This window comes from Ambystoma mexicanum, chromosome 3p (assembly GCF_040938575.1).
Source record: "Ambystoma mexicanum isolate Mex_15411 chromosome 3p, UKY_AmexF1_1, whole genome shotgun sequence".
Classification (NCBI taxonomy): Eukaryota; Metazoa; Chordata; class Amphibia; order Caudata; family Ambystomatidae; genus Ambystoma; species Ambystoma mexicanum.
The window spans coordinates 1,224,819,147-1,224,832,937 of NC_090925.1; the positions used below are offsets into that span (position 1 = coordinate 1,224,819,147).

The 13,791-nt window shown below is 45.1% G+C and overlaps 1 protein-coding gene across 1 annotated transcript in view; it reads right to left on the bottom strand.

Moving 5' to 3' along the window:
• The window catches only part of HBEGF (heparin binding EGF like growth factor), a 111,388-nt gene that overhangs the window by 49,448 nt on the left and 48,149 nt on the right, over positions 1–13,791 (bottom strand). The window contains exon 3 of the mRNA XM_069652680.1: positions 5,866–6,040. Coding sequence (XP_069508781.1) covers positions 5,866–6,040 — 175 coding nt within the window. The remainder of the gene's footprint in view (positions 1–5,865; positions 6,041–13,791) is intronic.

The window sequence follows — 13,791 nt, forward strand, 5'->3', positions numbered from 1 at the left end:
CAACCGGGGCAGGGATCGCAGGTTAAATTCCACAATCCAAGCCAGCATTCCAAGCACTGTGACAGCTGCTTGCCCCACCCCGCCAACCTGCCCCCACCCTCCATTCCCTTTCCTATGAATTTCCCTCAAGTCCCACTTACCTGCTTACTGTGGTGACGCCTGCTGCCGCCGCTGCTTCTCTCGGTCTTCCTGCTGCTGGCCGCTATAAAAATGGAAGCGCGGATCGGTATGGAGCCTTCCAGCTCTGTGGTGGACATCTTGTGTAAGTATTTACTTTCAATGAACAGGGCGCTGCGAGGCAGATCTAGTCATTGGAAGAAAATACTGTGCTCAGAGTACCCCGGGTTTCGGGAATTGAAACCCTGGGTGCTAAAACACAATAAACACCCATTCCATGGGATGGAGCTGGTGGCAGTGGCCCGGGGCCCGAGCGTGCCCTCCTGACCGGTCTGCAGCGTATAATACCCTTAATGCCAACCTTTTTCTTGCCCACCTTAAAACGCTGGAAATCGTGTGCACAACTCTAAGGTGATTTGAATTCTTCCACTCAGACCAGTCACAGCATATCTCTAGTTATGCCATTGGATCTTAATCTCAAAATATTGCATATCTAAAACTAGCGCTAAGGAGGTGCTTTTTTTAGATGGCCCATATTTGGAAATGCGCAGGTCTCCGTAGCTGTAAAGCTGACGTGCGAATTTCCTGGGACTGTGCATCAGAGTAAATGATGCGCTGGCCAGCCCCCTTGCACACAATCTGTAACATGGGCCCTGCACCCTTTTTGGGTGCTGGGAGTTCATTGTATAGTGATGGGCCAGTTGGGCCCTGAGCAAAATACATTTGTATGCCTGACTGGAGTTAGAAATGGAAGTGGGGCATCAGAGGTTTGTATTGCTGCTGTTACACATCAAGATGAATGCATGAAAGGGTCAGAAATGGCCCCGTCCTGCATTGCACACCCACACCCCAGCTCTTTTTCAAATAGGTGCAGGGGAATGTGTGCATTTTATTTTTCTAAATTTAAAGCGCATCCCGTTTGTGAATTTTTGGGGTGCTTTAAAATTATCAGAAGCTTCCCCTGATTTGTGCAATTAGAGAAGGGAAGCTTTATACCTGAGTTAGGTTTCTAAGCGCGGATTCGGGATTCGATCCCCTGTGGCATTGCATGATCTTGTGTCCAAAACCAGCACGTGACCCCTGTGCTCTGTCCACATCGCATTAGTTTCATCAAAAACGGTTTTCAAAACCTGGCCTATGTATTTTGCTAGGGACTCAAGTAGAGGTTTAGCTGCGGTGATAGGGTTACTAATCGTTCAGAGGTTGCATACATCATGTAGTATACTTAACAGTTACTTTTGGGCGTCCTTAGCTTCAGTAATCAGCAAGAAGTAATCTTTCTTTTTGTCTGAGTTTATCAACTGTGACTACTGTCCCATTAAAATGCCCCAGCTTTGGGGGCTCCAATTTCCCACTAAGCGTAGAACATCCCTAATCTAATGATGGCTGTTAGTACTGTCCAGAAAAATGACAGCCCCGCTGAGTAGTGCTGGTTGCTTCTCATAGGTCCCACCGGAGTGCACAACAGTTTGAGACCGCAAGTTCAATCCTTGCACTCTCTGCTGATACTGCAAACACACGTAGGTATCCTCCCCACAGGCTTAAAAAAAAACATACACACACCCCACATAGTCCTAGTCAATTTAAACAAAAAAAGCTTTCACTGCAGAAGGGCAAAATGAGTTGTTTCTTTTGAATAGCAATTGGAGTAGAAATGTTCCTGCTACTTTAGGAGACTACTGGTGAGGCAGCTAGTCCCCGTGTTGTCAAGTGCTCAATAGCTGTGCACGAGAACAATCTCAGCATAGCATGGCCACTATATAGCCCTCGATGTCAGCGCCGAGGAATGCCAAGCAGCCAGGCTCCAGTAGAGGGGGCGGGGCGGGAGTCGTGCGCATGGGCAATGCTTCTAGCGCTGCAACAGGGCACGAAAATACAAGAACCTTCCGGGCCGTTCAGAGGCGGAGGAATCGGGAGGAATAGAGGGGGATTTCCGCCCCACCCCCATAGTCCTCAGCAGAGGGGTGCATTACGACATCCCCCTCTTCTCTGAGTAAAGAAGATACAGTGGGTGTAGGTGGTAGAGAAAACAGCTGCGTTTTTATAAGTACATGCTGCTCCAACAATTAGCAGCCACTTTTCTATGTTATGGCGGGGGAAGGGGGGAGGGAGGGGGTGCAGCGGTATCAGAAAGTTGCAAACTAAGCTGCCCATCATTCAGATGTAGAATACAGTGTTCATATTAACCCAGGTGCAGGGGTCAAATCCTAAATATAAAAGTGGGGGGACTCATCAACAAACGCAATGGGATGCGACATCACAAGAAATTAGCATATCTATGTGAAAAATGCACATTTCATTCAATTGGCTTTGCATAACCACCCAAATTGCACTGGACGAATGGCATTTGCTTTCAGAAAATCAACAGACACACAAAACCAAGAGAGGATATTTTCTTCTAATAGTGCTTTTGAAAACGTTAAAAGGTGTGCATGTTTTAAACTCCAAGAACCAATTCAAATATTTTCACTGGAACTTGCAGTACTGAAATGGGACATTTCACCTTTAGTAGTTGTGATTTTTCATCAGGTTATATAGCGCAGTGGTGAAGTGTCCGGCCTGCAAACCTGACGGCTGTGGTTCGATCCAGTAGTTGGCTTTAATTCAAAGAGTGGGGACGAATTTTCACAGAGCCAGTGGATCGGAGTACGCTTTCCAAGTCGTCTCTAGTGCACTTGTGTTGTGCTAAAAGACACATGCTCCACCACCTTGGTTTAAGCATGTGTTTGTTGCCGTACATATGAAGGTAAAGGTAATTTTAATAGATTTTCTCTGTATTGGCAAGTGCAGATTATGTTTTAAAACAGTCAAGAACTTTCTTCAGCAGGTGTTCTCTCTGGAGGTTATTCCCCTCAAACAGTAAGGGCCCCTAGGTACTTGGTCTGGGGGTCCTATATCGGAACGGGATAGACCTGTGCGGATAATGCTGGGCACTAGGTTTTGCCGTTCTATAGCCGACCGGTTTCTGTGGGACAGAATTAATGAGCCACATTCATCAGGGCTAGGCAAGGCATCTGGGTGTGTGCCCGCTGTGGTTTATGTCTGGCAGCGGTGTCTGCATATCTTCAAAAACCTCTCCCTGTAGGGGTGACAGGAGGGAGGGGAGAGAGATAGAGCAGGGGTAAATGTCCATTTTGAAACCTTCGTAATAGGTTTTTCTCAAAACACTGCATTGTATGTAAAAAACAGAGACACCGCTGCCAGACATAAACCACAGCGGGCACATACCCAGATGCCTTGCCTAGCCCTAATGAATGTGGCTCACTAATTCTGTCCCACAGAAACCGGTCGGCTATAGAACGGCAAAACCTAGTGCCCAGCATTATCCGCACAGGTCTATCCCGTTCCGATATAGGACCCCCAGACCAAGTACCTACGGGCCCTTACTGTTTGAGGTGAATAACCTCCAGAGAGAACACCTGCTGAAGAAAGTTCTTCACTGTTTTAAAACATAATCTGCACTTGCCAATGCAGAGAAAATCTATTAAAATGAACTTTACCTTCATCTGTACGGCAACAAACACATGCTTAAACCAAGGTGGTGGAGCATGTGTCTTTCAGAACAACACAAGTGCACTAGAGACGACTTGGAAAGCGTAATCCGATCCACTAGCTCTGTGAAAACTCGTCCCCACTCGACATAATTGTGTCTTCCTTAGTGTGAAAACGATTTTGGGCAACACACAGTTTGAATACCCAAAAATAGTCCCTGTTGTTTTTGTTTAATTCAAAGAGGACATTCCATGTTTCCCATTTTAGCTTGGGGTACTGAGTCCACCCTCTGAAAAAAGTGGGTGGACTCCATCCACCCGCGTGTACCCTCGACATGAGCCCTGCCCAGGTGTGAATCCCTTCCCCATCAACACATGCCTGTCACTTTCTGTATGCATGAGAATGGTGTTAATATGCAATGTAATATCATTTGTCATTTGTATAGCGCCTTTTCCTATTGGTATGGTCTCAAAGCACTGTAGGTGAATGCCCTCGGGGGAACCGAAGTCCAAGGTATGAGAAATTCATCAAAGGAGTTTAGAATGCGTGCGTGCATTATGGCCAATACAAAGGTGTTTAGGGGTGGCCAAGTCCAATTGTTAGGCTGAGGCAAGGTTATCTTCTGCGGTTTTGAGTAAAGTAGTTACAAACAAATGCTCTGTAAAACTTGGTATTTTCTAAAATAGGTATATTTTTAATTAAGCGCACAACTGAAAAGGTGTTGCAGTTGACAACATGTTCCTGGTAGACATACGAACAACAGCAAAATAATTTGCCACGTCTACTGAACAATGGCAAACAAATATTTGCTAACACCTGTGCATGAATACTGTGAAACATGATTATCATGGACTATGGAAAGGCTGCAGGGAGAGGCTGGGAGTAGATAGAACGGTGCAAAGGAAATGCATGCAGAACATAGCCTTCCCTATTGAGACACGCAGAGTTGGTTGGCAAAGGGTTGGGGGTGTTTGTGGTAGGTATTGAGGTACATTTTGCCATATTGTAGATGGCGTTTGAACCCTTACACTTACCTGTTTTATTAAAGAGTTCTAAAACATATAGAATGTAGCACTCAAATACATTTGTCGCACAACAATGCCACCAAAAATGGCAGTGGTAGAAATGTAAAGACCACTTTACACTACATAACTGATTTCATGAACGTTGTGAACGGACTACACCAGTTTGAGGGTAATTGTTATGATTTTTAAGAAAAATAAATAAATCTAATATGATACATGTTTATTGGGACAGAAGGCATACAACACTCAGCAAAACAAAACGTTGATGGCCGCATTCCCTATGCTGAAACCGGAAGTAACCTCAGATATGCGTGTCTCATTGGCTATCATCAGTGTGGTGTCCCACACCTGGGCATACCCGTCCAAGGCATGGTGACATTAGCAAAGCAGAAGAGTGGTGGCTGGAAGGTTCTCAATTAGTCCGAACCTCTAGCTCTGCTCTGGTCAACCCAGAAGACCACTGCTTTTGAGCCATGCATGCCATTAAATAAGGGGAAAGGCCATATGCAGATCAGGTTTGCTCTCCACCACACAGGGGCAGTCCAGCCCGAACTGCTAGGTCACTCAGAACTGCACTTTCTGTTTTGTGATGGATTGTGGGTTTTTAGTAGCAACATTTTCCAGGCTATGCCGTGCCCTCCCGCAGAATTTGAAGCCCTCCTATGCACTTACCTTCCTTACACAGGCGTTCGAAACTGCATTTGGGCTCCTTCGAGTAGGCTACTAATCGTCTTTAAAGCATGTCTCACATATCAATGTTATAACATACAATCAAAAAACGGAAATAGTCTACTTAGAACCATTCCGCTGCATGTGTAGCCGTACTCTGCATTTACAAACAACACTTCACTTCTCTGTTAATGTGCTCAATGCCTTGAAGTATAAGCCACAGTGGGATTTGTTTCACTCAAATTCCCATTTTTCTTAAGTACCTCTATGCATGAACACAGAATTATCCAACAGTGTGTTTCATTGGAGAAAATTAAAAGAAGAGAAATCAGGGTGTATTATGTGCTCACATTTTAATATTTATTTTTATAATCATGAGTGGGTATTTAAAAAGGCAGTTTTAGTCTTGTAGCCCCAGAAAGTGGTGCTGTGTCAATTTTTACAAGTTCTGCAGAAATATATCTAAAATATTAAACAAACCCAAAACATCTGAGTGGCAGAACCCTTACAAAATCATTTGCCATAAGACATTCTTTTTAACAGAAATACGATTGTGACTTACATGCAGGAGGGCACTCTTAGCTGCCTTATGTATCTGCATTCTCCATGAAAACAAAAATCCTTGTACTTTTTCAGACATGGGTCTCTTTTTCTGCCTTTTCCTTTTCCTTTCTTGTTTCTTTTCTTTTCTTCTTTGCTTTGACTAATGACACTCTGGGGTTTTGGCGAGAAAGCCGCTGTAAAAAAGGACACACGGTAAAGTAATGTTATTGGGTGTTGCACATCTCAGCGTCTACCGTTGTCGTGCTCTCCTGGTGCTGTAAAGCAATGCACTATGTGCAGTAAGTAGGGGCAAAGGGAGTAGAGCAAGATTCCTTTGCTGCTGTACTGATGTGTGCAGATCGTAAGGGCACAGGATGGGTTCTGTTATGTTAATTTTAATTGGCTTTTATACTCAGCAAATCACCACCCTAGTGGTCATAATGCGCTGAAAAGTGGTCCGCATATTGGCCAAAGGTGACCCCCCACCCCGGGTATAAACCAGTCAGTGCTATGTCAGAAGCAGGAGAAAAGGTACGCGGGAAATTGCAAAGAGGGAGTACGTCAGACAAGAAAACAGGCAGACATAGCTCATGTGAGCTTTTTTGGCTGCTGTCCGGTGGCAGTCTGCCAATATTTTTCACAAGTAGTTAAGCAAGTCATTTGTTTCATGTAGTGCTCTTGGTTTTCTGAAGTGTTTCCGTGTTGTGGCGCTGCACAGTGGTCAGTGGATGTCGGGTGATCCAAACGCCAAAGTAAGATTCAGCTTTGGCTCAACTGGACGAAACAAAAACTTCTCATTGTCAACAAGGGGCTTGTGTTCTACTAGCCGGGCTGCCACACAAGTCTTCTTCTCAGAAGTATGTAGTGATAAGTAATATAATTATGCAATTTAATACATTTAAAATAAAATAATGGAATCTTGGGATTGCGCATATTTTACACAAGCTTAAGATTCCAATATATTTTTTTTTAATTCAGTGGTAGCTGTTGAATTTTTTAATGGAAGGGCGTAAACATTTCCTATGAATGTGTGCAAGCGACAGATCATAGCAAGGGAGCTCCAATCAAGGCAGGTTGAGGTGGGTTACCACATTCACCCGAGAACATTTTACGGTAAGAAAACAAGAACATAATGGCTGCACCCATGTAGGCCTATAGGCCACGTAAGATCACTCATCATGTTGTCTTTGCCAACAATGCCACTAAAAAATGAAAAGCCACTGCAAGAAAACATGTCCATACTAGTTGCATCAATTTAGGCTAGTATGGCCATACAAGAAGCGGAGCGGCTGACGGGGCAGGCTGTTCTCCTGCTGTGTAAGAGGAGCCTTATGCCTTCAAGCAGTCTCAGCTGCTTTAGCTTCCATCTTCCTGCCGACCGTGGAGCGGCTGGCAGGGAAGGCTATTCTCATTCTGTCCCTCTGCCTGGTCCCTGGTGGACTCTGTGGTTTGGTGGCACCGTGGAGTTGCTGGAGCTGCCGGAATCAGGCAAGGGCTGCTGTGATGGCAGAAAGACTTCCCTTCAGTTTCCAGCCTGATGCTCTCTGCAGTTTTTGACTGTTGGTAGCTACATGGAGATGCTGGATTTTCCGCGGGATGTGCTGGTGGACTTCCTTGCGCTGCTGCTGCCGTTCAGGCGGGTGTCTTTGTCAGTTTCGCTGGCAGTGTTTGTTGGACTGCCTGTCCTTTCTCCGGGCTAAGTACCTTGCAGGGGATTCTCCATGGAGTTGGTAGAGTTGTGAACTTTTCTCCCCATTAGTGTGCTCCCTGCTCTCTGTGTTTTTGCTGCGGGTTTGCACATTGCCTTGGCCAGCTTTTATTTTTCTGTCTGACTTTGTTTTTATTGTTGCTTCCCCTGACGTTTTTGGGATGGCTTGCTTTCCTGCAACTGTTTGCATATTATGTTGTTTGGACCTTTCTGTACTTTGGATCATCATTACCATTTCTTGCTTGCTGGGTTTTTTAATGTCTTGTTTCTTTCTGTTTCTTTTCTATTTGGTAGTTTATTGATATCATTTCAAGTATTTTATCAACTCATTAATTTTGTAAAGCGTCTTGGCGAAGGCGCTCTAGAAATCTAATGAATAATCAAATAAGAACACTCATCATGTTGGCTTTGCCAATAATGGCGGTAAAAAATGCCATACCACTGTAAGAAAACATGGCCTTGTCACGCCTAGAAACACTTGTGTACAGGCGTGTTATAAATGCCATATCATATATCATATATCATATATTGGTGCAGCCAGTATGGATGTCATGTTCTTCATGGCTACACCATTGTAGGCCAGTAGCGGCATGTACGAACGTTCATGTTGTTTTTCCATAAAGCCAGTAAAAATGCAATGCCACTTTAAGTAAACATGTCCATAGTTACTGCACAAAAGTAACCCCATAGGTACTCATGCCAAATAAACGGTAGGCCACTTTAAGTACACATGGCCATACTGGCTGGCTGCACCACCACTGTAGCCCCGCCAATCAGACTCCCTTGTCCTGAACCAGCTCATACACATTCATGGACATTCACAACACCCACACTGCTCTCTCATTCACTCACACACACACCCATACAGTACAACATATACACTGCACTCTAGTTCACACACGTGCACATTCAGACGCACGCCCATACACTACAAAATACACACTGCACTCTCAATTACGCGTGCAATTACACAGACATGTCACGCAACCACCTGCATGCATGCATAGCATCCATACATACACAAAGCAAGCTTTTCTTTCCTTATGAGCTCCAGACTCCTGTTGCATGCTGCTTTAGATATCTCTCTGGCTGCCAGGCACCCTCCAGACAGGAAGCAGGGGAGATATCTAGCACATCTCCCATCCTGTTTCCTGACATATGTGATGGACCTGGAGCACCACCATTTCGCCACCCCAGGCCACCGTAATGCAAGGGGTGCACCCTATACACACATTTTGTGCTGCAGCATCGTAGCCTGCATGGCTGGCTGGGGAAGCAAAACACCCTCTGCTTTGCATGGCATATTGGGCATGCCCGGCTGGAGTACAGTAAGTGAAGAGATACCATGTTTCCCTACACAGGCAACGCCAGCCCAGGACAGTATGCTCCGCTGCCTTTTACAGCTGAATAAGTGCTCTGTGTTTTCACTGGGATGTCTTGCTTGGATCCTCCATAATGGGGGCGGGTCATCGCCTCATCACCCATTATGGACGAGATCAATCTGAAAAGAAATGGTAATTGTTAGGTGCAAGCACTTGTGACAGTGTGGACAACGGTGCATTATTGCTCCTGGCAGGGATGGATGGAAATGAACAAAAGTAGTTTGACTTCGGGACCAATGCTCCATACCCTAGCAAAAATAGCATGAATAAAACAACTGCCAAAACCTGCTTCATTGGGCTATGCAGGAAAAACATCAGCTGCCAGATAACAATTGGGTTTTTATTGCAAACGTCTTCGAGATTTGCATCAGTGAGCTTCCTGGCTGCATTATTGAAGAAAATACGGTGAATCATACAATAGAACCCACAAAAGGGAATATCGTGTCTATTATCAGCAAAGTATCGCTGGGAGATAGTGATTTTGAACTTCTTCAGAAGCACCCTTCACTAGGTGCGTGAGTGAGTGAAAATATTTGGAGGGTGCAACTCATACAGAACTAACTGTTATAGCCACAGTGTGGAATAAAAGGAGGATTGCCGCCCGCGCCAAAGAACTAGCGCAGATTAGGTTACACTGGGAAAGTAGAGGGATAATAACGGTGGGAGACCTACTCTCCTCGGATAAGCTTTTAACATTCCCAGAGCTGGTAGAGGGATTTGGAGTGCACAGGGGGCAGTTCCTAACATATTCTGGAATAATGTATGCAATGCGCACGAAATGGCCAAGCCTTCCATGCCCCCAGACGAGATCAGTGTGTTGGGGCTGCTGTATGATGTATCGGAAGGGGGACATGGATTGTCCAGACTGTTTCAGGGATTGCTGGAAGCAGTACCGAAAGATGTGACCAAAGGGAAGAGTGCAGGGGAATCACGTGGGTAGAGTGATAACGGACAGTGTTTGTTTGTTTGTTTGTTTGTTTATTTATTTGTAATGCACACCAGACCCGGAGGTATCAGGGCGCAGAAAAAAACAGGATGGTACAAGAATACTTTCAGCTTAGTGTTACAATGGTTACAGGATAGGAAACGACGTGGAAGAATTCCCTGGTGAGTTACACATTATGGAAGTAGGAATCAGGTATGAACATAAGGCAAATAGTAATTTTCAATATTTTGCACTATTGTACCCGAAAATAATCTCAAGAAATGCTAGACTGAAACTAACACAATTCTATACACTGCACACAGCATACATGACGCCACAGCTCCTGTCACAATTCCCGGGCTCAGAGGAGAGGAGATGTCCAAGATGTAGAATTAGCAGTGCAGCAATGGGCCACATGTTCTGGAGCTGGCCAGTAGTGCAGGTATTCTGGCGCGAAATGGAACTAAGACTAAGGAGAGGGGGCATTACAAGATACACATGGAAGCCGGAAGCCTGCTTTCTTGGCATATTTTTACGTCCCAAAATATCCAAGCCAGAGAACAGACTGATAGACCTGGCCTGGGTACTGGCAAAAAGAAGGATAGCCATGGCGTGGAAATCAAAGGATGTTCCATGTATACATAGATGGTGGGAGGACCTTAGGAGGTGGTCCATAGCAGAGGCGTCTGTGTGGTATAAGGCCATCCAGATGGGGAAGAGAGAAACCTCAGAGGATATAATGACCTGGAATACTTTGGTACAAACCTTGTTCAGTTTGTCAGATGACAAACCTCCCTGAACCTCAGAAGATGCTAGTGACGAGATGGGCTAGACTCAAAGGTGCGAAATAAGAATTATTGGATGCTGGAGGATTAAAAAGGCGAGCTGACATAAATTGAATCCCAGCAGATCTATGCAGACTATAAGCCGTGATTAGAGTTGCAATCTTGTTGGGGTTAGCAGGGAGTGTGAGGGGAGGTGGGTGGGTTAAGAGGTAGAGGGCTTTGAACATATAATGTGTGGCAATGATACAAGGTTGTATTATAACATGAAGCCTGAGAAATCTAATAAGCATGATTTTTTTTTTAAAGGAGGATTTCCGCCCAACATTGTGATGTCCACCTCAACACTGAACTTCGCAACGGCCCCTCACCTGCACACAAAGCTGGCAGAAAAGAATCTCAGCTCTGTGGTAGCTGCTTTCAGCAGCATCACAAGTTTAACCCAGGAAGGGATGGTCTCTGGAGACTAATGGCTGGAAAGAGGCAGCCATTCTAGTCCAAGTTCTCATCTGTGGATGCCTTGCACATTGGTGGCTCCCTTAGATGTTACAATCCTGCATCGGGATATAGGATTTGTTATGCAAATTGGCACTGGTATGGTTGTGGCACGCAACATGTTCACTGGTTAGTGGCTTGAGAATACTGGCCTGGCCCATGGTATCATGAGGAAAATTAATCTAGGAAAATTGTACTGTTCCCTGAGGAATCTTCTTGTTGAATGCAGCTAATAATGTGTGAATTAAGTCCTGAGCTACACCCTGCTCTGACCAAATGTTTTACGATGGAACTGGAGGCATTTGAGGAGGTAGGCAGTGGGCGGCACTTCAGATTACAAACAGAATTGGTAATGGTTTCAAGCGGTTTTGAAGAGTACAAGAAAGTTAACAAATCAGTGTGGTAGGAATCTTTGATTATGAAAAAGTGGTTTCTTGGAAAACCAGGAGCCAAAGGCATTTATGAATGAACAAGTATTTGTGTGAGGCCCTTAGAAACTTCAAGATCATCATTCTCCAGGAGACATGGTTAACGATGCAAATATATTTAGATGGCTATGCTGTAATATGTAAATTGCCTCCCATGGCACGCTAGGCAGACCTTTAAAAGGACAGCTTATAGCAACAAGAAATACGCTTGGTTTGAAAGTATATAGAAGGTGGGATGGATACCAAGACCTACTGGGTGTGGAATATCACTTGGATAATGAATTTGGATTTGTAAACATACTAGTGTTAAATATATATTGGAATCCTTCGAAAATAACCATCTCTCTTTATCTTGAGAGCGTTGATCTGGTTTAGGGAAGGATTATCCCAGCAGGCGACTTTAATTCTGCCTACCTCGAGTTGAGGGATGAAGATGTTTTTTTTTGCGTCACAGAATATTGGAATGGTAATGATAATGGTTCCTCTAGGGTGTACTTTTTTTAAAAAGGGGGGAGTCCCCTAAGTTTGAATGGAATCGCTGTGGGAGATCTTGTGGGTGACTAGATGTAGTAGCAAAGCTCTTATTGACTACATATATTTAAGTACCAACCTCTTTCATAAATGTGAGCTGTTAGGGAGAATTTTCAGTTAGTGCTAAATTCCTCCCACCTTAGAGACCCCCAGCTATTTTGCTGAACTTTGGGACTTTGTACTTTTAATTCTATGTATTTCCTGTGTTTCTTTTGGTTTTTGGAGTCTGACAAACTCCATAGGCATCTTGTGGCATTGTGCCACACAGCACCTTCAGTGCAGGGACACAGGGAAGTAGTTCAGATTTCCCAAAGGTTTAAATACCTTTCTCTTGGATAACTAAAGTTTCCAAGAGCATTGAAGTGAAATTGACTTTACTTACATTTGTAACTTTCTAGTCCCAACACACAATATCTTACAATGGGGTGCTGGAGGGGTTACTTAGTATCCCCTTTGTCTAGTTTCTCATGTAACAATTTTATGTTACCCTTTTCATGATTAGTGGCAGTGGTTTACTTTTTTCTACCGTTGTGTGTTTTTGCTGCAAGCAGCGTTCGCAGAGACGGTAAGGCACCCATGGGTGCCCATTTCGTCAAAAGGGCCCTGGTCTTCTTTTTTCGCCATTTCTTTGTGGGACGGTCCTTCTTGAGATTTACTATGCGCACCAAACCAGGTTTGGTCCCTTTGTTCATTTTGTCTTTGGCAGATTCACGAGTGAAGCCCACCTCTGGCTCCAGGATGTCTGGTGGGGACAGGAAGCGAGGGAAGTGCCCGAAACTCCCTGTGCTTAGTCTCCTAGGAGACAGGAATGCACTCTTAGGTGATTGGCCAGCTGGCAGTCCGGCAAGGACAGCCACCCTGCTGGGTGACTGACAGCTAGGCTGGAATGAATGGGAGAAACCTGCATAGAAGGTGAGGCTTTTTGGCTTGGAAGGCAGAGTCGACTACTGGACGAAGGAATCCAAAGAAGAACTTGGAAGAGACTCCGGCTGCAACTCCTATACCATTGGTTTGCCCGGTGAAGCCCTCCTGCTGTGCTGAAGCTCTGAATTCGCCTTGACTAGAGAAGGCCTGCAAGGACGACTTCTCCCCTTGAGTTGGTGGGACCAATCAAATCCAAAGTAAGCCACCTGGACATCCCCTCAAAGATGGTTGCATTTCCACTGCAGTTGCTGCTGGAACCAAAAAAGCCAGGGAGAGGAACACTAGATCGTGTGCATTGCTTTTAAGCTGGCCAAGAGCTACAGGAAGAACCTTCGGACTCCCAGGAAGTAGGACTGACCGAGCCTGAGCCACCTCAACAGAGTGCTGGACCCCAGATGCAAGGAAAGCCCATCTCAACAGCCAGGAACCGCGTTGTACTATTTGCGGTAGACGCGAGGAGCTGAAACACTGAAGCGCCATTTGTTTGAAGATTGCCGGTTGTCGTTGGTGACCGTCCCATTGCAGAGCAGGAGTCCCCAGAAGTCCTCCCTCTTGTCCCCACGACAGAGGCCCAGGAACAACAGGATTTGCAGAGCTGCACAGGAACAGGGGTCAGCCGATACATTTTTCTTCAACCTAAAGGTACTGTACAGTGTAAGAGAACTTACCTCTTGTTGTGCCACCTTGCTTGTTCAAAGTTGAGACTTGTCTTGGTTGCTCCTTTAGAGTTGCTTGCATCTTCTACTGATCACAGGCCTAACAGCTTGTGG